Source organism: Mobula birostris, chromosome 2, assembly GCF_030028105.1.
Source record: "Mobula birostris isolate sMobBir1 chromosome 2, sMobBir1.hap1, whole genome shotgun sequence".
Taxonomy (NCBI): domain Eukaryota; kingdom Metazoa; phylum Chordata; class Chondrichthyes; order Myliobatiformes; family Myliobatidae; genus Mobula; species Mobula birostris.
In genome coordinates, this window is record NC_092371.1 from 90,167,874 (window position 1) to 90,195,399 (window position 27,526).

The 27,526-nt window shown below is 43.1% G+C and overlaps 1 protein-coding gene across 4 annotated transcripts in view; it reads left to right on the plus strand.

Moving 5' to 3' along the window:
• chd6 (chromodomain helicase DNA binding protein 6) overlaps window positions 1-27,526 on the plus strand; it is a 363,558-nt gene that overhangs the window by 201,297 nt on the left and 134,735 nt on the right. For all 4 annotated transcript variants that reach the window (XM_072244838.1, XM_072244818.1, XM_072244846.1 and 1 more), the window contains one exon: window positions 5,779-5,914. In XM_072244838.1, the coding sequence (XP_072100939.1) occupies window positions 5,779-5,914 (136 nt within the window). The remainder of the gene's footprint in view (window positions 1-5,778; window positions 5,915-27,526) is intronic.

Consider the following 27,526-nt stretch of genomic DNA (forward strand, 5'->3'; position numbering starts at 1 on the left):
TCTTCCAACTTCTGGAAATAGAGGGTTTGTACTATTCTACGTGTAAACATACAGTGCCTTATAGAAGTATTCAACCCCCACAACTATTTTCACATTTTACTGTCTCATTTTGTAAATTTAAAATATACTGATGTAGGATTTTCTGAGCTAATTTACAAAGCATAGTGCATCATATCAAATCAAAAGAAAAATGCCAAAACTTGTCAACAATTTACCTAAAATTAAAAACCATAAATTATGTGGCTGAAAAAGTATTCATCCCTTTGTAATTGCTACACTAACTTTCTTCAGGTGCCATATACTGTATTACCAATTCACCCAATTTGTTGATGTAGAAAATTGGAGGATCACTTTTTTTAATGAATTTATAAGAATAAATATATCCTCTCTGTCAGGTCCAACAGTATGGTAGATTTTCAACAGATAAAACCAAACTTAAGACAAAAGAGCATTCAAGACAAATCAGGGAAATGACATTAGAGAAACACAAATCTGGAGAAGGGTACAAAATCATCTCAAAGGCACCGAATATACCTTAGAGCTGAATGCAGTCATTCTTGAAAAAGTGGAAAAAATATGAAACCACTGCTGAGGTCATCCCCTCTAAATTTAGTCGGCGGAGAAGAATGGCTCTTGTAGGAGAGGCTGCTATGACGCCAACAGTCACTGATTGAGCTGCAGAAGTCAGTGGCTGTAGCTGGAGATGAACTTCATGCTTCCACAATCTCTAAGGCCTTGCACAAAAAGGGTATTTATGGAAGAGTGACAAGGAAGAAGCTATGGTGGAAAAAAAAACCTGTTCTTGCCCATAAAAACTTTCAAAGCATCACTTAGAAGATACTATAAAGATTTGGAAGAACATCTTATTTTCAGATGAGACTAAAGTGGAACTTTTTGGCCACAACACTAAGCGGTACAGTACTGTGCAAAGTCTTTGGCACATATATATGGCGAGGGTGCCTAAGGCATTTGCACAGTACTGTATTTTGTCAACGTGGAGCAGAGAACAAATTTGTAAACCTAGCGGGAGCAAAGGATGTTGGAAATGGTAAGGGTGGAGTGCCGCGGGAGGTGGCAAAGAAGGAGTATTGGGGCGAGGATATGGGATGGGTCCAGCCCCGAGACACCAGGCAAGGTCATTTGATTCCAAACAGTTGGTTTACAGGTGTCCCCCGCTTTTTGAACGTTCGCTTTACGAAACCTCACTGTTACGAAAGACCTACATTAGTTACCTGGTTTCGCTAACAGAAGGTGTTTTCACTGTTACAAAAAAAGCAGCGCGCAATAAAAATCAGTGCGTGGGGAAAAGCAGCCCATCTCCCCCGGATTCGGAACGGCATTCTAGCCGGCATTGCTTAAGCATGTGCCTGTGAGCAGCCGTTTGCAAGATGAATTCTATGGTATCGGAAAAACCTAAAAGAGCTCGTAAGGGTGTTACACTTCGCGTAAAACTAGACATAATTAGACGTTTCAATCATGGTGAACGAAGTAAGGACAAAGTGAGTTTGGCTTGTGGAAGTTGACGAAGATGATGTTGTAGAGGTTTTGGCATTTCATGACCAAGAACTGATAGATGAAGAGCTGATGCAATTGGAAGAGGAAAGGATAACAGAAGCAAAATTCAGTAGCAAAAGTGAAGTCGTCCAGGAACTGAATGTGAGGCAACTACGTGAGATTTTCGCTGCAATGATAAAGTATGACTTTAATTTTGAAAGGATACGTTGGTTTAGGGCATATTTGCAGGATGGTTTGAGTGCTTACAAAGAACTGTATGATAGAAAAATGTGCGAGGCTAAGCTGCCAAGCAAGCCTTCCACATCAGCCACCGCAGAGGTCGAACCTCGACCTTCGACATCGAGGCAGGCAGACATAGAAGAAGATGACCTGCCTGCCCTAATGGAAACAGATGACAATGAGATGACACCTCATTAATTAATGAGGCACATAATTAAATAGCTTGCTTGTTTTGGCTTTTTTTTAAAGATGTGCTTGGTGCGTCCTGACTACCACTGTACCCCTGCATGCTTCGCGGATCGGTATCGGTCACTGCCCGGAGGGTGGGGGCCACTGCACCACCCAAACTCCGACAGCTCAGCCTAGCACACCATCATCAGTGTGCTGGATGTCTTCCCGATTCCCGTAAGTGACACTACACTGTACATACATTATTTCTACATTTTTATCAGCTGTGTATTTTTACGTGTTATTTGGTATGATTTGGTAACTTCATAGCTTAAAGGTTACTGGAGAGAGTGTTTTTGCCAACAGCGCTTGCGTGAGATTTTTGCTACGGGAACAGTGCAGGCAATCGTTGTAGAGAAGTATTTCTAATTTATATAGGCTATGTATTTATCATATCATTCCTGCTTTTACTATATGTTACTGTTATTTTAGGTCTTATGTATTATTTGGCATGATTTGGTAGGTTATTTTTGGGTCTGCGAAGGCTTACAAATTTTTCCCATATAAATAAGTGGTAATTGCTTCTTCACTTCACAACATTCCGGCTTACAAACCGTTTCATAGGAACGCTCTACCTTCGGATGGCGGGTTAAACCTGTATTGATTATTACAGAATGCTTCTCTGGTGCTTCCTGCTGCTTCCCCTCTCCCTATCCCTTTTTCCCTACCATGATTCCCCTCTCTCTGCTCCCTTCCCACTCTCAGTTCAGAATAGAAACCCATATCAGAATTTTTTTGAGGGCAGCAGTACCGTGCAATACATAAAATTAGGAAGTACTAGAGAAGCATTCTGTAATGTGGAGCAGAGAGCAAATTTGTAAATCTAGCAGGAGCAAAGGATGTTGGAAATGGTGAGGGTGGAGTGATTATTACAGGATGCTATGGGGATGCTTTTCAGCAGCAGGGACTGAAAATCTGTTTAGGATTGATGGGAAGATGAATGCTGTTTAATACAGAGAGACCCTGAATAAAAACCTGCCAGCCTCTGCCAGGAAACTTAAACTACGGAGGAAGTTCATCTTTCAGCAGAACAGTGATCCAGAGCACCCTGCTAGAGCAACCATGGAGTGGCTTCAAATGAAGAAAATTGGATGTCCTTGAGTGGAACAGTCAGAGTCCTGATCTTAACTTGATTGAACATCAATGGAAAGACCTCCAGATTGCTGTACACCACTGCTCACTAACCTGGCACAGCTTGAGCAGTGGACAAATCTTGCTCCATCACTTTGATAAGCTAATAAAGACTTAACCAAGACTACTGGCTATAATAGCTGCAGGAAGTGGTTCAACTAAGTACTGAGCAAAGGGGAATGAATGCTTTTAAACTGCTGACTTTTCAGTTCTTGATATCTTAGTTTTTCATGCTTTACAATTTTCCATAAAAATTCTCAGTTAAATTAATCAAAATCCCTGGTTGTAGTACTCATTTATGTGAACTAAGGGTTGGGGGCTGAATATTTTTGCAAGGCACTGTAAATAACGCACTTAGAACAAAACCACTCAGAAAATATTGCATTTACTAAAGTTTTAAAAGCTTCCAATCATTAACATTATCCTTGTAATTTAAAAAAAATCTATGCATTTTAAAAGCATTAGCTCAGACTTATATGACACTGACCACAACCTGCTATATTCACTAGTGCTTGCCAGGTCAGTGCACTGGTGAGATATAAATCTTGTGTTATGGCTGTCGAAGCAGTTTTTGTACACCTTACTACTGAGGTTCACCTATTTTTCATCTCTTACCAGTTAATTTGATGCACTTAATTAAAACTTGTAATGCTTTCTCAAAGCATCACTTTCTGCCTTATTGTGTACTATCTTTCTAACTGCCTTGTCTTCATGGGTATTTTGTTTAAAGGGCATTTCCCATGGATGATTCAGATTTATTTACCGGATCTTTATCGAAACCTACAGTGAAGTGTATCACTTGTATTAACAACCAACACACTCGAGAGTGTGCTGGGGGAAGCCCGGAAGTGTCGCCACATGTTCTGGTGCCAGCATTCCGGGAAGCCCTGAGAACCAAGTGTTGAAGTGATGTAATTACATACAGAAAGAAGCTATTCATCTCAGCTGCTCCTTTGCAAACAGTGCACTAGCAATTACTGACCTAATTCCTAAGATCAAGTCAAGTTCATTGTCATTTAACTGTATACATGTATATAACCATATAATGTATATAGAAACGAGACAAGTTGAAATTGTTTTTGTATCCTGAAACTCAAGCAAAATTACACTTGCAATGAGTTCTACATGGGAATAACACAGAAGGGAGGAGTTGATAGCTGGGACAGAACAGCTTGAGTCATATTGACTCGTAGAACTAGTCTAAGGGGCCAGGACTCCTACTCCGTGTCATTGTTTCTGTTCCACACCACCACTTCACACCTCAATCCATCTTGTGCTACCACCATCTCCTGCTGTCCATTTCAGTCTCCTATTTATGTCGAACTTCCTCTTAAACCTATCTGTGCTATTGACCTTAACCACTCCATATGATTCAACTTCCACATCATCATTGCTCTGTAGATGAAGTCATTTTCTGGCATTTCCTATTGGGATTATTAGTGACTATCTTATATCTATGGACTGTAGATCTAGTCTCCTCCAGAAGTGTAAACACCTTTCAAATTATTTCTTAAAGACTTCTAGCAGTTTACAGTTATGGTAACCATTTGCCAATGACTCACTGAGCTGCTAAATTGTGAGCACTGATAGTGCTAGTAAACCATACAACTAAAAAAAAATCAGCTTCTACTTTTTATTTGATATACTACCTGCATGACCTTTTCTGTAGATTAGACAGTTAGGGTTGGAGTTTGCTGGTGGTGGCTTATTTGGTATTTTGTGTTAGCTCCTGATTGTGAATAACTTTTTATTCTAACACTAAAAGCTGTCATGCATTGGAATACCAGTACTTTTATAAAAGAATAAGATGATGCTTTTGCAAATAATTCCAGCATCCTAACACCTCTATGGTTGTTGAAATGGGTAACATCTCTGACTGACGGTATCAGTATTGACAATGTCGAGTTCTGTCCATGCTACACAGTACATCTGCCCGAGCTCTGTCCACTCAACCCAGTACATCCGCCCGAGCTCTGTCCACTCTACCCAGTACATCCACCCGAGCTCTGTCCACCCTACCCAGTACATCCGCCCGAGCTCTGTCCACTCTACCCAGTACATCCACCTGAGCTCTGTCCACCCTACCCAGTGCATCCACCCAAGCTCTGTCCACTCTACCCAGTACATCCACCCGAGCTCTGTCCACTCCACATAGTACATCCACCTGAGCTCTGTCCACTCTACTCAGTACATCCACCCGAGCTCTGTCCACTGTACACAGTACATCCACCGGAGCTCTGTCCACTCTACCCAGTACATCCACCCGAGCTCTGTCCACTGTACCCAGTACATCCACCCGAGCTCTATCCACTCTACCCAGTACATCCACCCGAGCTCTGTCCACTCTACCCAGTACATCTACCCGAGCTCTGTCCAATCTACCCAGTACATCCACCTGAGCTCTGTCCACTCTACATAGTACATCCACCCGTAGGGTTGTTGAATCTCTGATGGACAGTATCAGTACTGACAGTGTTGAGCTCTATCTATTCTACACAATACACTACATTTATTTTCCTTGTTGATATACCTTAGCTCCCAGCCCACCAATGCCTTGACGATATCTTTGATTTTCACATTCCTCCCAGCTTTGAGATCAATTGCCATCTGTTCCATGATTGAGAGTGGAAAGTAGAACTGAAATAAGTTGACCACAAGTTTTTCAAGAAGTGTACTTTCTTGCAGCAGAGAACAAGGCCCAACACCAACAGAAAAGAAGAAGAAAGGGAAAAGGAAAAATGGTGTTCCTGTGGAGAATTCTGAACAGGAGCATTCAGCAGAGAAGACACCTTTGGCTACAGAGGAGCTGACAGATGCTCAGGTAAAGCATGCCCCTGAGGCCATTCCCAGGGAGAATTAACCCTGGTGTCTGTCCATGTGAGAAATTGCCAGTTCTGGAACCTGCAGCACAAGCACAAATTCCCCAAAAACTCAGTCAACCAAGTAACTTTATGGAGACAAAGGGGGTGGTTGGTGTTTTTTGGCTGAGACTCTATTGGAGGTGGATGACCAATATATAGAATTGAAGTGGAGGGGGGGAGACAAGGTAATATTGGGGGAGAATAGCTAGTATACAGAATTGAGAGGGGTGGGTTGTGAGGCAGAGGGGAGTGTTGGGGAGGATAGTATACAGAATTGAGAGGGGAGGGGGTGAGACAGAGTATTGGGGAAGGATAAGCATATATAGAATTGAGAGGGGAGAGGGTTTGAGTTGGAGGGGAGAATTGGGTGAGGGTAGTCAGTATATAGAATTGAGAGTGGGGGCGAAGCAGGGGGGAGTATTGGGAGAGGATAGTCTCTACATAGAATTGAGAGGAGAATGAAGTATTGGGTGAGGGTAGCCAGTATATAAAATTGAGAGGAGGGGTATGAGGCAGAGGGGAATATTGGGGAGGATAGTCTTATATAGAATTGAGAGAGTGAGAGAGAGAAAGAGAGGAGAGAGACGGGAGTATTGGGGGAGGATAGTCAGTATTTAGAATTGAGAGAGGAGGAGGGATGAGGCAGAGGTGATAGGTGGAATCACATGAAGGGGAAGATGCACAGATGGAACAAGATGGAGGAGGGTAATGAGTCTTGGTAACCAGGACGGAAGGCAAGTAAACAGTGAACTAAAGGGAGAGAAGTGAGGGTGGACTTGTGAGGGACATGGATAGAGTCAGTGCTCACAGTCTTTTTTCTCACGGTTCAGGAATCAAAAGCTAGAGGGCATAGGTTTAAGGTGAGTGGGGAGAAATATAATGGAACCTGAGGGGTAACTTATTTTTGCCCAGCAGGTGTAGAATGAGCTATCAAAGGCAGGTACAATAGTAACACTTAAAAGATACTTAGCCAGGTACATGGATGGGAAAGGTTTAGAGCAGAGGTTCCCAACCTTTTTATACCATGAACCTGTACCATTAACTGAAGGGTCTGTGGACCTGAGTTTGGGAACACCTAGTTTAGAGGGATATGGACCAAATGCAGGCAAATGGGATTAGCATAGATGGGAATCTTGGTCAGTATGGGCCAGTTGGGCCAAAGGACCTATTGCTGTGTCATAGAATACTTATCACTGACGGGTGTGGGAAATTGTGTTCATACCAGGTGTTTGTAGACAAGTAGAATGTGAGATGTTGTTCTTCTGGTTTGTGGTTGGTCTCCCTCTGACTGTCAAGAAGGCTGAGGACAGACAGGGCTGTGAGGAAGCAGACGGGACATGAAGTGACGTGTATCTGGAAATTTAAGAAGTTCGTATGGATGGAGTGCAGCTGCCCTCATCTTCCCCACCTGGCTCCATATCCCTCACTCATCGGGTTCCATCTATCATCTACCAGCCTCTGTTTCCTTCTTTATTCACCCCTCTTCCCCCTTCTGTCCACCCAATCAGACCTGGTGAAGAGTCTCATCCTGAAACGCCGATTGTTACTGTGTCCCCATAGATGCTGCTTGATCTGCTGATTCCTTTCAAATGTTTAACCCCGCACCCCTCCCCACCACCACCACCACACTTGTTGATTTCCAGGTGAACTGAGAACTCTATGGCAATTGCTAAAGTATTGTCATTCAACCACACGTCATGAATATCCATGAATACAGCCAAACAAAACAGTGTTCCTCTGGGGCCATGCTGCAAAACACAGTACCAACAGTCATACACAGCACAGCACATATAAGATAGCAGTAAACATACAGTCATGCAGAAAATATATAATGTGGCCCAATTCTGAGAGTCATGTCCTGTAGATTGATGGTGCATGGGATGTTGTTGGCAAGAACAGCCTGATCATCTAGTGCAGCCACAGGTGGCCGTAATCCAGTTTTTCTTCTACTGAGCGAACACTGGAGGGCAGTGCCAGTGGCAGGGGTCAGCCTCCAACTCAGCAAGGACTCCAGCCCACCTGCTGCAAATCACTCTCAAAAATCATTGTAATAGGAGAGATGTACCACCAAATCATCTACCCTCAAACTTCAAGCGAAGATTGGTACAGGCCATTCTTTTACTTATGCATGCATGCATGCACATACAGAATCTCTGCAGGAAAGAGCTGATACTGCCCCTGCCCTGACACCTCAGGTGTGGGGTCTGATCCCACCCTGTCCCTGTTCTCCATGCTATGTCACCCATCACCTCCCATCACAGCAGAAGAGTGATGCTGCATTTTCTAGAAAATGGTCAACGCTGAATTCCTGATGTGGAGGTTTTGTGATTGTCGTCACGTACCCTTGCAGATGGTGTTATATGCCTTCCAGATTGTCCATCTCAGTTTGTTAGGAAAGATCAGATCTCCAGGAAATGAAATGTGTAGATTGTGAATTGATTTTGCTGTACTATGGTTAAACTAACCACAAATGAGATCTTGCTTTGGTTATTTTTAAGATGTATTCCTGAGATTCTAGTTAGAGAAGCTTGACTTTCAGTGAAATGTTAAACCGCTTGCCTCTTAGATGGACATAATGATGCCATGACCATTAGTTGGAAGAGTTGTGTAGTTAACTTTGGTATGTTGGTCCATATTTATCCCTCCTATCACTCAAAAGGTTACTGTTTTTAGATCTCCTTCTCGATCCTGTTTCTTGCATTATAATAGTGACCATATTTCTAAATTAATAACTTTTTGGTGATTGTGGAAGATTCCACGTAAATGCAAATACCTTTCGCAAAATTAAAAGCAAAGTTTGTGGACGTTTGTCATGTGCGCTCTCTGGTTGAGGGCTATTCAGCCCTGAGTTGCTACTCATGTCACTGACCACCTTCATAATGGACCAGGAGATGAAAAGCATTGTTGAGGAGGCTGCTCAATTGAGAGTGTTAGAGGAATGTGCAGCTGGCAGTGAGTGGTAACCCTGATGATGAGCAGAGGTGCTGTATTTGGCCACATGATATGTGAGGGTGACTCAGGTAGATAGGGTAGTTAAAACTAAGCATATGGCCTGCATGCCTTCATCAAACAGGGCATTAAGTATAAGAGTCAAGAAATCATGTTGCAGCTTTATAAAACTGATTAGGCCCCTTGGTTTATTGTGTGCATTTCTAGTCACCTTTTACAGAAAGGGTGTGGAGAATTTGGAGAGGGTGCAGAGGAGTTTTACTGGGACACTGTCTGGTTGGACAGTATTAGCAGATGTTGGACAAACTTGGACTGTTTTCTCTACAACGTCAGAGACTAAGAAGAGACATGATAGAACTTTATGAAATTATGCGATGCATAGATAGATAGTCAAGAGTCTCTGTCCCAATGTCAGATTCAAGGGGGCTTACCTTACTGTGAGGACAAGTTTAAAGGAGATGTGTGGGGCAAGTTTTTTTTTACACGGGAGAGTGGTGCTCCCAGGAAAACTCTACTAGGGCTGGAAGCAGATACGATAGAGATGTTTAAGAGATATATACATGAATTTAAAGGGAGTAGAGTGATACGGATTATGTTGTCAGTTGGGATTAGTTTAATTTGGCAACGGTCAAACAGACCTCATGGACCAAAGTCCATGTTCCTGTGCTGTACTGTTGCATGTTCTGGGGCTTGCCATTGCTCTGCAGATATTACCTGGGGTTTTAATTGTTGTGGTTCTATTCCAAATGACAATATGACAATGGAATAGTTCTCCTGAATGGAAAACACTACTAGTAAGTCAAATTATTCCAATCTATCTTAAATGTACTTGTTTCTCTCCATCTACCAACCAGGTCTTTATTTGATTTTTAGTAGTTCTAATCATTTTTTTAAATTTCAACTTTGGCTTACTTGATGTGACAAACCCAAAGAATAAATGTCTGCTCAGTGATGTGGTTTGCTATACTGTTATGTAGCCATGGTTTTGCCACAGTTTGGTTAGATAATCACCTGAGTACATTTCAGAGTTTGGACACACTTGCATGCTGGTGTATGAGTCACGTTGAGCACTAGCTGACTGCAGACCTGGGAAATGTGTAAAGTGTGTAAAGAAGATGAAGATATCTCATTTGGATTCTGATTTCTGATTTCAAACTTTTACCAAATGATGGTTTGGTAAACCTCGCTTGACATTTCACCAGATGTTGTTCTAGGGAGAACAAGGAAAAGCACGCCTGTCCCTGGACAGCAATGGCCATTGGCAATTGTCACAATTGTTCATTTTTGGCTCTCTAGTTTTGAACATGTTGACTTTATGTGGGAATTTATTTAGTAGTTGTGTAATTTCTATGCTGTGTTTGAAGCTCTCCTGGGACTGGATGAGCTATCATTGTGGTCAATGGAAGACTCCAAAAAACAGATGATGGGATTGAGCCTGTTGTTTCAGACATTTTCTTATCAAATCTTCTTTCATTCTCCAATGCTCCAGGGAATAAAGTCCTAACCTGTTCAACCTTTCCCTGTAACACAGGTTCTCAAGTCCTGGCAACGTCCTTTCTATACTCCACTGTGAGACCATTTCTCATTCTCCCAATTTCCGTTGAATAAATTCCCAACCTCTTCAACCTTTAGTGAACTCAGAGTCTCCCAGGGAACTATATCTGCGTGAGGTGTATCCGGCTGTAGCTCCTTGAAGATTGTGTTAGGGATCTGGAGCAGCAGCTGGATGACCTTTGACTTATACAGGAGAGTGAGGAGGTAATCAATCAGAGTTACAGGAAAGTGGTCACCCCTAAGTTTCAGGAGGCGAGTAGCTGGGTGACTGTCAGGAGAAATGGAAACATGAATAGTCAGTTAGCGCAGAACATCCCTGTGGCCATTTCCCTCTGTTTTGGATACTGTTGTGGGAGATGGCCTCCCAGAGGAATGCCATGGAGACAAGGTTACTGGCACTGAACGTGGGTCTGTAGTGCAGAAGGGAAAGGGAGAGAAGAGGGGACAGGTAGTGATAGGGGATTCAACAGTCAGAGGAACAGACAGGAGATTCTGTGGATGTGAACGGGACACCCAGATGATATGTTGCCTCCCAGATGCCAGGGTCAGGGTTGCCTTAGATCGCATCCACAGGGGAGGGAGAACAGCCAGATGTCTTCGTACATATTGGTACCAATTACATAGGAAGGAAAATAAAAGAGGTCCTGAAGAGAGAATTTAAAGAGCTAAGCAGAAAGCTGAGAAGCAGGACCTCCAGGGCAGTAATTTCTGGATTGCTACCTGTGCCTTATGCCAGTGAGAGGAGAAACAGGACGATTTGGCAGATAAATGTGTGGCTGACAAGCTGGTGCAGGGGGTAGGGCTTCAGGTTCTTGGATCATTGGGATCTCTTCTGGGAGAGGTAAAAGTGACAGATTGCACCTGAACCCTTCGGGGAGCCAATATTCTTGTGGGCAGGTTTGTTAGGGCTTTTGGGAGGGTTTAAATTTGTCAGGGAGGGTAGGAACTGGAGTGAAGGGATTCAGGGTAGGACGGATGGTAATAAAAACAAAGTCAGTGTCCAGTCAGACTGTCAGGAAGGGCAGGCAAATGATGGGACAAAATTGCAGCTAACAGGGTGAGTATCAGTGCACTAGAGATGCAGAATCAAAAAGGGCAGCAAATACAGCCCTGTGGGTGGAGTTAAGAAAATGCAAGGGTAAGAGGACCCTGATGGCAGTTGTATACAGGCCTCCCAACAGTAGCTGGTATGTGGAGTACAGATTACTACGGGAAATAGAAAAGACATGTCAAAAGGGCAATGTTATGATAGTCATGGGAGATTTTAACCTGCAGCTTGGTTGGGAAAATCAGGTTGGTAATGGATCTCAAGAGAGTGAGGTTGTTGAATGCCTGCAAGGTGGCATTTGTCATTGAACCTATTAGGGGATCAGCTATACTGGATTGGGTGTTATGTAATGAACCGAGGGCAATTAGGGAGCTTAAGGTAAAGGAACCCTTAGGAGCCAGTGATCACAATATGATTGAGTTCAACTTGAAATTTAGTAGGGAGAAAGTAAAGTCTGACATAACAGTATTTCAGTGGAGTAAAAGAAATTACAATGGTATGAGAGAGGAGGTGGCCAAAGTAAATTGGAAGTAGATACTGGCAGGGATGACAGCACCGCAGCAATCGCTTGAGTTTCTGGGAAAAATGAGGAAGGTGCAGGATAGATGTATTCCAAAAACAAAGAAATACTGAAATGACATAATAGTACAACTGTGGTTGATAAGGGAAGTCAAAGCAAAAGAGAGGGCATGTAACAAAACAAAAATTAGTGGGAAGATAGAGGATTGGGAAGCTTTTAAAAATCTACAGAGACTAACTAAAAGAATCATTAGGAGGGAAAAGATGAACTATGAAAGCAAACTAGGAAACAATATCAAAGTGAATAGTAAAAGCTTTTTCAAGTATGTAAAAAAAAGTAAGAGAGATAAGAGTGGATTTAGGACCACTAGAAAATGAGGCCGGAGAAATAATAAGGGGAGATGAGGTGACAGATGAAATTTCATCAGTCTTCACTGTGGAAGACATTAGCAGTGTTGAATGGAGTGAGGGAAGAGAAGTGAGTGCAGCTACTACTTATTACAAAGGAGAAGGTGCTCAAAAAGCTGAAAGACCTAAGGGCACAAAGGAGGTTATCGAGTACTTGGTGACACAGGGCAAGATAGTACAAAGTCAGCATGGTTTCCTTAAGGGAAAATCTTGCCTGATGAACTTGCTGGAATTCTTTGAGGAAATTACAAGTAAGATAGATAAAGGGGATGCAGTGGATATTGTATATTCAGAATATCACAAGACCTTTGACAAAGTAAGAGCTCATGGTATTACAGGAATGTTACTGGCATGGTTAGAGCATTGGCTGACTGGTAGAAGGCAGAGAGTGGGAATAAAAGGATCCTTTTCTGGTTGGTTGTTCATGACGAGAGGTATTCCTCAGGTGTTGGTGTTTGCACCGCTCTTTCTTATGCTGTATGTGAACAGTTTAGATGATGGAATAGAAACATAGAAAACCTACAGCACAATACAGGCCCTTCAGCCCACCAAGTTGTGCCAAACATGTCCCTACCTTAGAAATGACTAGAGTTACCCATAGCCCTCTATTTTTCTAAGCTCCACGTACCTACCCAAAAGTCTCTTAAAAGACCCTATCGTATCCGCCTCCACCACCGTTGCTGGCAGCCCATTCCACGCACTCGCCACTCTCTGCGTAAAAAAAAAAACAACTTACCCCTGACATCTCCTCTGTACCTACTCCCCAGCACCTTAAACCTGTGCCCTCTTGTGGCAGCCATTTCAGCCCTGGGGAAAAGCCTCTGACTATCCACATGATCAATGCCTCACATCATCTTATACACCTCTATCAGATCACCTCTCATCCTCCGTCACTCCAAGGAGAAAAGGCCGAGTTCATTCAACCTGTTTTCATAAGGCATGCTCCCTGATCCAGGCAACATCCTTGTAAATCTCTGCACCCTTTTTATGGTTTCCACATCCTTCCTGTAGTGAGGTGACCAGAACTGAGCACAGTACTCCCAAGTGAGGTCTGACCAGGGTCCTATATAGCTGCAACATTACCTCTCGGCTCCTAAATTCAATTCCACGATTGATGAAGGCCAATACACCGTATGCCTTCTTAACTACAGAGTCAACTTGCACAGCAGCTTTGAGTGTCCTATGGACTCAGACCCCAAGATCTCTTTGATCCTCCACACTGCCAAGAGTCTTAATTAATACTATATTCTGCCATCATATTTGACCTACCAAAATGAACTACTTCACAATTATCTGGGTTGAACTCTGTCTGCCACTTCTCAGCCCAGTTTTGCATCCTATCAATGTCCCGCTGTAACCTCTGACAGCCTTCCACACTATTCACAGCACCTCCAACCTTTGTGGCATCAGCAAACTTACTAACCCATCCCTCCACTTCCTCATCCAGGTTATTTATAAAAATTACGGAGAGTAAGGGTCCCAGAACAGATCCCTGAGGCACACCTCTGGTCACTGTCCTCCATGCAGAATATGACCCGTCTACAACCACTCTTTGCCTTCTGTGGGAAAGCCAGTTCTGGATCCATAAAGCAATGTTCCCTTGGATCCCATGCCTCCTTACTTTCTCAATAAGCCTTGCATGGGGTACCTTATCAAATGCCTTGCTGAAATCCATATACACTACATCTACTGCTCTTCCTTCATCAATGTGTTTAGTCACATCCTCAAAAAATTCAATCAGGCTCGTAAGGCACGACCCACCCTTGACAAAGCCATGAACACAAAATACTCTGCAGATGCTGGGGTCAAAGCAAAACTCACAATACGCTGGAGGAACTCAGCAGGCTGGGCAGCATCCGTGGAAACGATCAGTCAACGTTTTGGGCCGGAACCCTTCATCAGGACTGAAGAAGGAAGGGGCAGAGGCCCTATAAAGAAGGTAGGGAGAGGGTGGGAAGGAGAAGGCTGGTAGGTTCCAGGTGAAAAACCGGTAAGGGGAAAGATAAAGGGGTGGGGGAGGGGAAGCAGGGAGGTGATAGGCAGGAAAGGTGAAGAAAGAATAGGGGAAAGCACAATGGGTAGTAGAAGGAGGCGGAACCATGAGGGAGGAGGTAGAGTGAAACTGGGATGGGGGAAGGGAGGGAGAGGGAATTACCGGAAGTTGGAGAATTTGATGTTCATACCAAGGGGCTGGAGACTACCTAGACGGTATATGAGGTGTTGCTCCTCCAACCTGAGTTTAGCCATGCTGGCTATTCCTAATCATATTATACCTCTCCAAATGTTCATAAATCCTGCCTCTCAGGATCTTCTCCATCAACTTACCAACCACTGAAGTAAGACTCACTGGTCTATAATTTCCTGGGCTATCTGCATTCCCTTTCTTGAATAAGGGAACAACATCTGCAACCCTCCAATCCTCCGGAACCTCTCCTGTCCCCATTGATGATGCAAATATCATCACCAGAGGCTCAGCAATCTCATCCCTTTCCTCCCACAGTAGTCTGGGGTACATCTCACCCGGTCCCGGTGACCTATCCAATTTGATGCCTTCTAAAAGCTCCAGCACATCCTCTTTCTTAATATGTACATACTCAAGCTTTTCAGTTCATTGCAAGTCATCACTACAATCACCAAGATCCTTTTCCATAGTGAATACTGAAGTATGCACCTCTGTATTAGGTAACTCTGCTATTTCCTCTGGTTCCATACACACTTTCCCACTGTCACACTTGATAGGTCCTATTCTTTCACACCTTATCCTCTTGCTCTTCACAAACTTGTAGAATGCCTTGGAGTTTTCCTTAATCCTGCCCGCCAAGGTCTTCTCATGGTCCCTTCTGGCTTTCCTAATTTCCTTCTTAAGCTCCTTCCTGTTAGCCTTATAATCTTATAGATCTCTAATATTACCTAACTCTCTGAACCTTTTGTAAGCTTTTCTTTTCTTCTTGACTAGATTTGCTACAGCCTTTGTACACCATGGTTCCTGTGCCCTACCATAACTTCCTTGTCTCATTGGAACGTACCTATGCAGAACTCCACACAAATATCATCTGAAGATTTGCCACATTTCTTCCGTACCTTTCCCTGAGAACATCTGATCTCAATTTAAGCTTCCAATTTCCTGCCTGATAGCCTCATCATTCCCCTTACTCCAATTAAAATAGATGACTTTGTTGCCAAGTTTACAGGTTGTAAACAAAGATTGGTGGAGGGGCAGGTAGTGTTGAGGAAACAAGTAGGCTGCAGAAGGACTTAGACAGATTAAGAGAATGGGCAAGAAAGTGACAAATGAAATAAAATGTTGGAAAATGCATGGTCATGCACTTTGGTAGTAGAAATAAATGTGCGGACTGTTTTCTAAAAGGAAAGAAAATCCAAAAATCTGAGATGCAAAGGGACTGTTTTCTAAAAGGAAAGAAAATCCAAAAATCTGAGATGCAATGGGACCTGGGAGTCCTTGTGCGTAACACACAAGCTAGAGGTGAGGAAGGCAAACACAATGTCAGTATTCATTTCAAGAGGTCTATAATACAAGAGCAGGAAAGTAATGCTGAGGCACTAGTGAGGCCTCACTTAGAGTATTGTGAACAGTTTTGGGTCCCTCATCTTGGAAAAGATGTGCTGGCTTTGGAGAGGGTCCAGAGGAGGTTCACAAGGTTGATTCCAAGAATGATACGAGGAATGTTTGGTGGCTCTGGTTCCGCACTCACTAGAATTTAAAAGGATGAAAGGCGTCTCATTGACACCTTTCGACTATTGAAAGGCCTAGACAGAGTAGATGTAGAAAGGATGTTTCCCATGGTGGGGGAGTCTAGGACAAGAGGGCACAGCCTCAGGATAGAGGGGCACCCATTTAAAACATCGATGCAGAGAAATTTCTTCAGCCAGAGGATGGTGAATTTGTGGAACTTGTTACCACAGACATTTTTGGAGGCCAGGTCTTTGGGTGTATTTAAGGCAGAACATGATGGGTTCTTGATTGGACACAGGGATAAGGATGGGGATTGGGACTGAGGAGGAGAAGAAAGGACCAGCCATCAATGAATGGTGGAGCAGACTCGATGTGCCAAATTGCTTAATTCTGCTTAATGGTCTTTGTCCATAACTCAGTCGCTCGAGTCCCAGCACCATTCTTGTAACTCTCATCTGTACTCTTTCCAGTTGAATGGCATCTTTCCAGTCACATGGAGACCAAAACTGAGCACTTGATCTCCCAGACCCAAAAGAGGCTGTGTGTGACGGTGATTAAGTTTGTTTATAGAAGATGTCACAGTCTCCTGAGATGGAGACAGATTCAGAAAAGAAAGGAAAATGTCTGCAATAGACCTGTTCTTTTCATACAACTCAACCTGAGCGAATCCTTCCCAAGGCCTTAGGTCAAATTTTGATCGCAAGATATGCAGCAGTACAAAGGTGATACGACATTGAGTGACAGCAATTTCATTGCCAGCTTCAGTTTCAGAGTTCAAGGACTTGGCAGCTGAAGGCACAGCAATCTAAGATAGAGTGGTATACAGGTGTTTCTGACTGGAGCACAGAGTGTGAACAAGAGGAATAGAAGGAATGGAAATTCGAGGCCAAGATGATGAAACTGACAAGTTCCCTGTGGGTGTTGCAATTGGCTTGTGTTGTGGGGGAGGGGAGGGGGTGCTGAACTCAAGTTCGATTAGTTTAGATATGCTTTTGGGTGAGTATGTCAGGGACTTGGCTGCTTTAGTGTTCTACACAGGAAAGTAGGGTGTTTGCACCTCGTGTCATCACAAAGAGCTTTGTTGTTTAGAATGAATAGCAATTTTTGTGTGCTCTGGTTAGCAAATGGACCCCTGATATTCAATGGTTTTTTTGAGTTTCTGTGTTGATGCTGTGGAGTTGCTGTAATCTTGCTTGCTCCACCATGCTGTTTACTTTCTTGTACATCTATTGCCGTCCTTAAAACTTGACTCTGGCCACCTCTGCGACAACACTGGTGCCAAGCTGTATCACAGAAGTTTGGGGGGAAAGAGAAATTTAGGATGGACAACGTTTCTTGGGATCTTGCCAGCAAAACACTCTACAGTAGAAACTTCCTTGCAGCTGTGATATTTGTGCTATTTACATCTGTGCTTCAAACGAGTCTTTAGCACTGTTCCAAGGCTTTAATTGTGGGAGTAACTAAAATGGAAATGGTGTATGGGTGAGAGGGATTCATAGAGTGCCTGCTGATTCAGGAACAGTGAGCTTTCCCTCTGCATGTGAATCATGTTTTTATTCCTTTTGTGTGTTTTGGATCCTGGCAGTCTGCTAAATGATCTAGTTGAAGAGATTATTTTTGAAGACATCATGTGGGCTCGTCTGTCTTTGTGTATCTAGAATGACATTTGCAACGTGGTAGGTTAGCACCTGGGAACGAGCAGAAGTTACGGGGAGACACAGACTCACCTGAGTCACTGGAACCTGAGCTAAGTAGATAAATGAGACTAAGTCTGCACCTTATTTGTGTTTGCGCTGGAGGGAAGCTGTGGAAGTTTTGGCTCGTTTGGCTGGCTTGACTACTCTCTTCGATGGGATTTGTGAATGTTTTGCCAGTTTCAGTATATTATCTCCCTTTCTGTCCCATTTCATTAGCGGTTGTTGGTCTGGTTGTTTAAAGATTAGCTTTATTTGTCACATGCATGTCGAAAAATACAGTGAAATGTGTTGTTGTGTCAAATCAAGTAAGTGAGAATTATGCTGGGAAGCCTGCTTTCGGTAACAACATAGCACAGCTCACTAATTGTATGACTTTAGAATGTGGGAAGAAACAGGAGCATCCGGAAACCCACATGGTCATGAGGAGAAAGTACAAACTTTCAGTGGCAAGTATTGAACCCTGCCATTACAGCTGGTGCTGGAAAGTGTTTTGCTATCCACTACGCTACCATACTGCAAGTAGAAAGTATATCCTGAGTGATCTGATATGGGTAGCTATACAAAGCAAAGGTTTCTGACTTCAGCTTACAGACAGCTTGTTTTGGGATAATTCATTGATTGTAGTGTTTTAACCAGCATCAAATCCTGCTCACCCATTACCCATAAAAGTTGCTGGTGAATGCAGCAGGCCAGGCAGCGTCTCTAGGAAGAGGTACAGTCAACGTTTCAGGCCGAGACCCTTCATCAGGACTAACTGAAAGAAGAGCTAGTAAGAGGTCTGAAAGGGGGAGGGGGAGATCCAAAATGATAGGAGAAGACAGGAGGGGGAGGGATAGAGCCATTGGCTAAGCCTCCTGTCCCATGATCCTCTCTTATCCCTTTTGCTAATCAACTGTCCAGCTCTTGGCTAAGACCCTCTCTCACCCATTACCCAATGGGTTACTGATTTACATTGGTTTCTGATCTGACAAACACTTAATTTTAAAATACAAGTTCAGGTTTAATTGTCATTTAACCCTACATGAATTCAGCCAAACAAAACTGTGTTAGTCCGCGACCAAGGTGCAAAACACAGAACCAACAGTCATACGCGGCACAAGGCACACATAGCACATATAAGATAGCAGTAAAATATAATCACACAAAAACAATAGTCGAAGTGTCTGAGTCCATGAATGTTGTAGCAGTCTGCAGTCGGACATAATTTAGCTAGTCTTCTGCCGAGTGAACAGTGGGGAGCACCACTGACTCCAATCCACACTGCCTCTGGCACTCCGGTGAAGCACACGGACTCTGACACCTTCCCCCTCGGGCGGCTGCAAACAGGCGACACTGCGGCTTGAGGCCTAGTCCTCACCACAACTAAGGCCGTGCAGCTCCCCCACCGCCTGCCCCTGTCATTCACCAACAAATCAATGAATCGGACTTGCAGCGTTGTACAACAAAGTTGAACAGGATCTTGCGATCAGACGAAAAGCGACCAAGGCAATCACTTTGTTAGACTGTACACCTCTTTTACATACCAAATCCAACTCTCCGATGCAGGCAGCAGCACAATCCGCAAGTAGTCCAGCTTCTTCCATTTCTCTGCTAACGAATGGGATAGACCTGCAGTACTAAAAGTTTTTAATAATCAGCAGGATCTTGCAATCATAAAAATATATTTAAAAAAAGACAGTAACACTCTTGATTGGCCCCATAGAAGCCACTGCGTCTGAGTGCACTGACTTTCATCTCTAATCTCTGCCTCTGTGCCTGTCTTTGTGAGCTCCATCCCTATAGCCTTCAAATGAAAAATCAACCAAGGTGTGTGACTTACTTCAGTCCTTCTATTCCTCATTTTCTCTCTGTACTTCATTTCGGGATTCTTGTACATCACTCTACCATAGGTGGCCTTGCCTTTACCTGCCATGTCCCTGAGCTCTGGAATTGAAGCTGCCAGTGCAAGTAGTTATCATGCAGGGTTGCACCACCTCAGTACTGCTGTATATCTTCTGATCAACATCTGAACCTTGAAACCTTGGGAAAGATTTGACAGGTTCAATTGTATGAAAGAATAGAAAGTCATTCATTCACCAAGACACTGTTTCACACGTCCATTATATCAAGGATGATCAATACATCAAATCTGTCAATTTACCTTGGTGCCCTTCTCCAGAAATGTCTGTTTATAAGTTTCAGTTGTCCAAGGGCTCCTGTGCCTGACTTTCCCACACTGACTAGAAACAGAAAATATTCAGCAGAAGAGACAGAAAGAGAAACAGAATGACCATTTCAGGACAATGACATTTGATCCAAAAAGCGAGGAATAAACTGTGTTTTAAATTGCAAAGGAGGAGAGGAGGGTGAAACAAGGAGAGTCCTGATGACACAAATGCTGTTGATGACATGTGAGAAAGAGGAGTGAAGGCTTCTAACTGATGTGTCTGTAGCAGGTGTAAGTTGAGGCAGATAAATGAATGCAAAGGAGAGAACACAGCAGTTGTAAGTCTGAAATAAAAGAGAATGCAACAAGTTCTCAGATCAGGCAGCATGAGCCACAGTCAGGAAAAGTTTGTCTCTGCACTTTTACAGTTCTGAGAAAAGGTCAGAGACCTGAAACACTACATGTTGAAGCATTTCCTGTTTCTGCTTTTTGTTTACAAGGCTAGTTCTGAGCTGCACAGAAGCTGGAATTGTGATCCAGTACATGAATTATTTTGCCATCATCTGAGATTTCCGTTTGCTCTTGCTTCGTTTCTAATTTGTGCTGGAATGTATTTACTTGATGGTGATATTTCCCCCTTGCTTTGCCCAGAATCATGATTTAAATGTTAAGTGTGTTTATGTGCATGTTTTTAGAGAATCTTCTATGAATCTGTCAGAATTAAAAAACCTGCTCTGATTCAGGTGTTCCTTGAGAAAGAATGATTTGAAAACGACACCTTCTTGATGACTAGTGTCTGATGATTAGATTAATCAGGAGTTACCTCTCTGGTATATCCTTGAAATTCAACGATTCAGTGGAATATCTGATGAGACCAGGTTCTCTTTCCCAATGGCTATCAGCAATAGTAAGTGTGGCTCGGATGGGTCACAGTAAGGAGCTGTGCCAGAATTAATTGCAAGACACCAAGTGAAAGTACTACTGGAGTCGAATGGAAGGTGGAAGTGCTGCCCATCTCATTAGTTCCAGCTTGGTCGAAGTTGGCCACTTTGCTGGAAACTTGCGTGACAGAAAGGCAAGCCATTGGTTTGTATCATCTCGTGCCCCTGGCTTCTCATGTTTGGGGGACCACAGTCTGGAGGGCAGTGAAGGATATCAGCCAGTGTGGATTAAAAGAGTTGGTCTGGATGAGTTGTTAACAATCATGAATCAGAACAGGAGGAGGAAAATCAATGCTGGAATTGTGGGACATATTTAATCAGTTGTTCCTTCAATCTGTCTGTTGTGCCATTTAAAGAATGATCTCATTCTGCAAACTGGATGGTGATCAAGAAACTTGGAAACTCTAGAACAAGGAAACTTGATTGAGGTTGGTTTAGGAAAGAGTTCAGTGGAATAAACGGATAGTAACAAAAGTGGTAGAGGCAGATACATTAGAGACATTTAAGGAACTCTTAGTTTGGCACATGGATGTTAGAGAAATAGAGGGCGATGTGGGAGAAAAGCTTTAGATTATTCTTAGAGTAGATTAAAAGGTTCGCTCAACATTGAAGGCCAAAGGGTCTGTACTGTGCTGTAATGATCTATGTTCTAGGTTTTTATTTGTGGGATGGAAGGACCAAAATAGGTGAATTGGCAGCTTGTGAGAAGAACACAGAGCTTGCAGAGGTCAGTAAATTAGTGTGAAATTATCAGTGAGTGTAAAGTTAGCAGATGGGATATGATGTGGCAATATGTGAGGTTATCTACTGTGAGAGAAAGAATAAAAAAGCAAATAGCCATTTATTTATTTATTTATTTAGCAATACGGTGCAGTATAGGTCCTTCAAACCATGCCACCCCAGCAATCCCTGACAACTCTGATTAACCCGCGGGGACGTGGGAAAATTTACAATCACAAGTTAACCTAGCTGGTTGAGTTTTGGATTGTGGGAGGAAACTGGAGGACCTGAAGAAAACCCATATGTTCCACAGGGAAGACTCCTTACAGAACAGTGTCAAAATTGAACTGCAAATTTCAGAACACCCTGACCTGTAATAACGTCACATTAACTGCTACGCCACTGTAGCACCCATTATAAGCAAAGTGACGCTAAAAAATGTTGCAGTACAGAAAGATCTGGCCTAGTGCATGAAACACAAATGCAGGCACATCACAGGATGTAATGGAGATGATATGAGGTTTAAAAGGTAGATGACTTTGATGTACCTTACAGAGAACTAGTGAGACTTCATCTGGAGTATGGTGTACAGTTTGTCTTCATACTTAAGGGGTAATGGAGAACATGCTAGAAGCTATTAGGTAATGGGGTACAAGAAGTGTTCTTTTTGTTTGAGGCTGTAATTAGAAGAATAAATAAGGAAGAACCAGTGGATTTGTTGTATTTGTAATTCATTCATGTGGGATGGGAAGAGCACGTATATGGTGTTAAGGTAGATAGCTATGCCATATAGAATGGCAGAGATGACTTGAAGGGCCAGATGATTTTTTTATGATGTACATGTGTTGGAGGCAAAGCGGAGGAGGTTCGCATGGCTGAGTCTTGGAAAGAAGTGGTTGAGGGATGATGGTTGAATACATTAAGCCTATGTGCACTGGAGTTCAAGAAGATGAGAGTGAATTTGTTAAGATGTATGAGACTTTGAGCGGGAGTGAAAGTACGTTTCATTCGGTGAGGGTGTCTAGAACTTGGGCATGGTGTTAGGATAAGATGTCACCCATTTTAGGGAATGATGAAAAATCTCACTTCTCAAAGGGTTGTAAATCTTTGGAATTCTCCACTTCAAACAGATATGCAGGCAAAGTCATTGAAAAAAATTTAAGGAGATTACAAGAGGTTTGGGGAGAGAATGAGTCAAGATTGGATCAGTTGTGACCTTGACTGGTAGAGGCTCTTAAGGGGTTAAATGGTCCAACTCTTGTTTCCTGTATTGCTACACTAAAACTGTAAGGAAGTAAAAAAGAAGCTTTTGTTAGTTCCTTGTATCTGCTGCATCATTCAGTAAGATTGATTACCTCAATGCTACTTTCCTGCTTGTTAAGGTGCAATAACTTTAAAACAATTGCTAAGAAATCCAGAGGAGAATTTGAATGGATCCTCTGTACTTGGAGAGTGATTAAAATGTAGCATCATGACTTAATTTAGAAGATCACAGTTGAGGTCCCTGCTAGTGAGCACATCAAATGTACCTTGTTCAAGGAGGGCAGCAAGGATAATCCATACAATTATTATAAACCTGTAAGTGCAAGGTCAGGGGTAGGGAAGTTTCTGTTATAGAGTTCTGAGGGATGGCAGGGGTTAACGAATGATAGGGAGCTATCACTGTCTCTATCTACGGAGACAGCTTATCCACTGATGTCTATTGCTGACTTTCACAGCTACCTGGACTGTACTTTGTCCCACTGTTACTTGTAAAAACGCCATCTTCTTCCCTCAATTCCTCTGTCTCCACTGCATCTGCTTTCATGATGAGGCTTTTCATCCTAGAACGAAGGAAATGTCCTTTTTCAGAGATTGGGGCTTCCCTTGCGCCACCATCAATGCTGCACTCTGCATCTCTTCCATTTCACACACATCTGCTGTTACCCCATCCTTCAGTCGCCCTACGCGGGATAGGGGTCCTCTTGTCCTCACCTACCACCCCACTAGCCTCCACATCCAGCACATAGTTCTCCGAAACTTCAGCCACATCCAATGGGTCCCACCCTCAAACACATCTTTCCTGCCCTCCCCCCCTCACTTTCTGCTTTTCTGCAGGGATTGCTCCTTATGTGACTCCCTTGTCCATTCGTCCCTCCCCACTGATCTCCCTCCTGGCACTTATCCTTGCAAACAGAATGATGCTACACCTGCCCCTATACCTCCTCCCTTATTATCATTCAGAGTCCCAAACAGTCCTTCTAGATGAGGTGACACTTCAGCTGTGAGTCTTTTGGGGTCATATACTGTGTCCGGTGTCTCCGGTGTGGCCTTCTGTATATCCATGAGACCTGACGTAGATTGGGAGACCGCTTTGTCGAGTATCTATGCTCCGTCTGCCAGAACAAATGGGATCTCCCAGTGGCCACCCATTTTAATTCCACTTCCCATTCTGATATGTCCATCCATGGCCTCCTCCACTGATGAGGCCACACTTAGGTTGTAGGAACAACACTTTATATTTTGTTTGGGTAGCCTCTAACCTGATGGCATGAACATCGATTTCTCTAACTTTCAGTAATGCTCCCCTTCACCATTTCTCATCCCCTTTTCTTTCTCTTCCTTTATCTCCTTGCCCACCCATTGCCTCCCTCTGGCGCTCCTCCCCCCTTTTCTTTCTTCCTTGGCCTTCTGTCTCTCTCACCAATCAACTTCCCAGCTCTTTACTTCATCCCTCCCCCTCCAGGTTTCACCTATCACCTGGTGTTTCTCTCTCCTCCCCCGACCTTTTAAATCTACTTCTCAGCTTCTTTCTCCAGCCCCGCTGAAGGGTTTTGCTTGAAACATAGACTGTATTCTTTTTCTAAATGCTGCCTGGCATGCTGAGTTCCTCGAGCATTTTGTGTGTGTTGCTTGAATTTCCAGCATCTGCAGATTTTCTCTTGTTTGTGAAAGATGGAGAACATGGCTTTGTTAGAAGGAAATCCTATCTGGCCAATTCAATAAAATATTTTGTAGTATCAGAGTGTATTGGTGAAGTAGGTATGGTTGGTGGTCTTTGGGGCCTATTTCCTTGACGTATTTGCAAATGTCACTCTACTCTTCAAGAAGGGAGAGAAGCATAAGGAAGGAAACTATAGGCCAGTTAGTCTAACCTCAGTGGTTGGGAAGATGTTGGAGTTGATTATTAAGGCTGAGGTCTCAGATTACTTGGAGGCACATGATAAAGTAGGCCATAGTCAGCATGGCTTCCTCAAGGGAAAATCTTGCCTGACAAATCTGTTGGGATTCTTTGAAAAAATAACAAGCAGGATAGACAAAGGGGAATCAGTTGATGTTGTGTACTTAGATTTTCTGAAGGCCTTTGACAAGGTGCCACACGTAAGGCCGCTTAACAAGCTATGACCCCATGGTATTACAGGAAAGATTCCAGCATAGATAAAGCAGTGGCTGATTGGCAGGAGGCAAAGTGTGGGGGAAAAAGGGAGCCTCTTCTGATTGGCTGCCAGTGATTAATGGTGTTCCACAGGGGTCTGTGTTGGGCCCGATTCTTTTTACATTATATATCAATGAGTTGGATGATGGAATTGATGGTTTTGTTGCAAAGTTTTCAGATGATATAAAGATAGGTGGAGGGGCAGATAGTTTTAAGGAAATAGAGAGGCTACAGAAGGACTTAGATTATGAGAATGGACAAAGAAATTGCAGATGGGACTTGGGAGCCTTCATGCAGGATTCCCTAAAGGTTAATTTGCAGGTTGAGTCTGTGAGTAAGGCAAATGCAATGTTAGCATTCATTTTAAGAGGGCTAGAATATAAAAGCAAGGATGTAATGTTGAGACTTTGTAATGATGAGGCCTTACTTGGTGTATTGGGAGCACCTTATCTCGAAAAAGTTGCAGAGTCTGTTGAGTACAAATGCAATTCCTGAAAATTATTCCAGAATTGAATGGCTTGTCACATGAAAAATGTTTGATGACTCTGAGCCTGTATTCTCTTGAATTCAGAAGACTGAGGTGTGACATCATTAAAACTTATTGAATGGTGAAAAGGCCTTGAGAGAGTAGATGTGGAGAGGATGTTTCCTATGGTGGGAGAGTCTAAGACTAGAGGACACAGCCTCAGAATAGAGGGGTGACCTTTTAGAACAGAGATGAGGAGAAATTTCTTTAGCCAGAGAGTGGTGAATCTGTGGAAGTCTTTGCCACAGGTAGCTGTGGAAGCCAAGTCTTTATGTATATTTAAGGCTGATAGATTCTTGTTCAGTCAGTGCATGAAGGGTTACCAGGAGAAGGCAGGAGATTGGGGCTGAGAGGAAAAATGAATCAGCCATGATGAAATTGCAGAGCAGACTCAATGTGCTAAATAGCACAAGTCTTCTCCTCTATCTTATGGCCTCTGGTATTTCTCTGATTCCAAGACCAAGGCTCCACATGGGAAATGGCCCAAATGTTAGAGGGCACAGACAAATGGATTCAAAATTGGCATGGTAATATGAGGCAGAGGGTCGTTAATATGATTGGCTATCTGTGACCCATACTGTTTTATGTATACATTAACAGTTTAGATATGAATGTAGGAGATATGATATGTAAGTTTGCAGATCACACAAAAAATAGTGACATTATTAATAATGAGCATAGTTTTGGGCAACAGGATGACACTGATCAGTTGGTAGAATGGGCAGTACGATGGCAGCTGGGATGTAATCCTGATCAGTGTGATGTGATGCATCTTGGAATCATAATGAGGGTAGGATATTTACAATGAATGGGAGGCACTTAAGGAGTACTGAGGAATAGTGGGATGTGGCTATACAGGAGAAAATGTCAGCATAGGTATTTCAGAAGGAGAAGGCCAAAGTTCAAAGTAAGTTTGTTATCAAAGTATGTATCTGTCACCATATGCTACCTTGAGATTCATTTTCTTGTGGACATTTCAGAATCAGAATCAGGTTATCACTGGCATGTATCATGAAATTTGTTAATTTAGTAGCATCATATATGTATACCGAATAGATCAAAATCGTGCAAAAAAACCCAGAAATAATTGTATATTTAAAAAGTAAGATAGTGTTCACGGGTTCAATATCCAGTTAGGAAATGGATGGCCAAGGGGAAGAAGCTGTTCCTGAATTTTTGAGTGTGTGCCTTCAGGCTTCTGTACCTCTTTACCTGATGATAACAATGAGAAAAGGGCATGACCTTGGTGCTGGAGGTCCTTAATAATGGGCGCTACCTTTCTGAGACACTGCTCCTTGAAAATGTCCTGGGTACTTTGTAGGCTGTTACCCAAGATGGAGCCGACTAAATTTACAACCTTCTGCAGCTTCTTTCGGTCCTGTGCAGTCACCCCGCTCTTTCTCCCCCCACCAGATAGTGATGCAGCCTGTCAGAATGCTCTCCACAGTACATCTATAGAAGCTTTTGTGTGTATTTGTTGACATACCAAATCTCTTCAAACTCCTAATGAAGTATAGCGACTGTCTTGTCTTCTTTATAACTGCATTGATATGTTGGGAACAGTTTAGGTCCTCAGAGATCTTGACACCCAGGAACTTAGAAGTGCTCACTATCTCCACTTCTGATCCCTCTATGAGGATTGGTATGTGTTCCTTCATCTTACCCTTCCTAAAGTCCACAATCAGCTCTTTTGTCTTACTGACGTTGAGTGCAAAGTTGTTGCTGTGACACTCCTCAATAGACAATAGGTGCAGGAGTAGGCCATTCGGCCCTTCGAGCTGGCACCACCATTCACTGTGATCATGGCTGATCATCCACGATCAGTATCCAGTTCCTGCCCTATCCCCATAACCTTTGATTCCGCTATCTTTAAGAGCTCTATCCATCTCTTTCTCGAAAGCATCCAGAGACTTGGCCTCCGCAGCCTTCTGGGGCAGAGCATTCCATATGTCCAC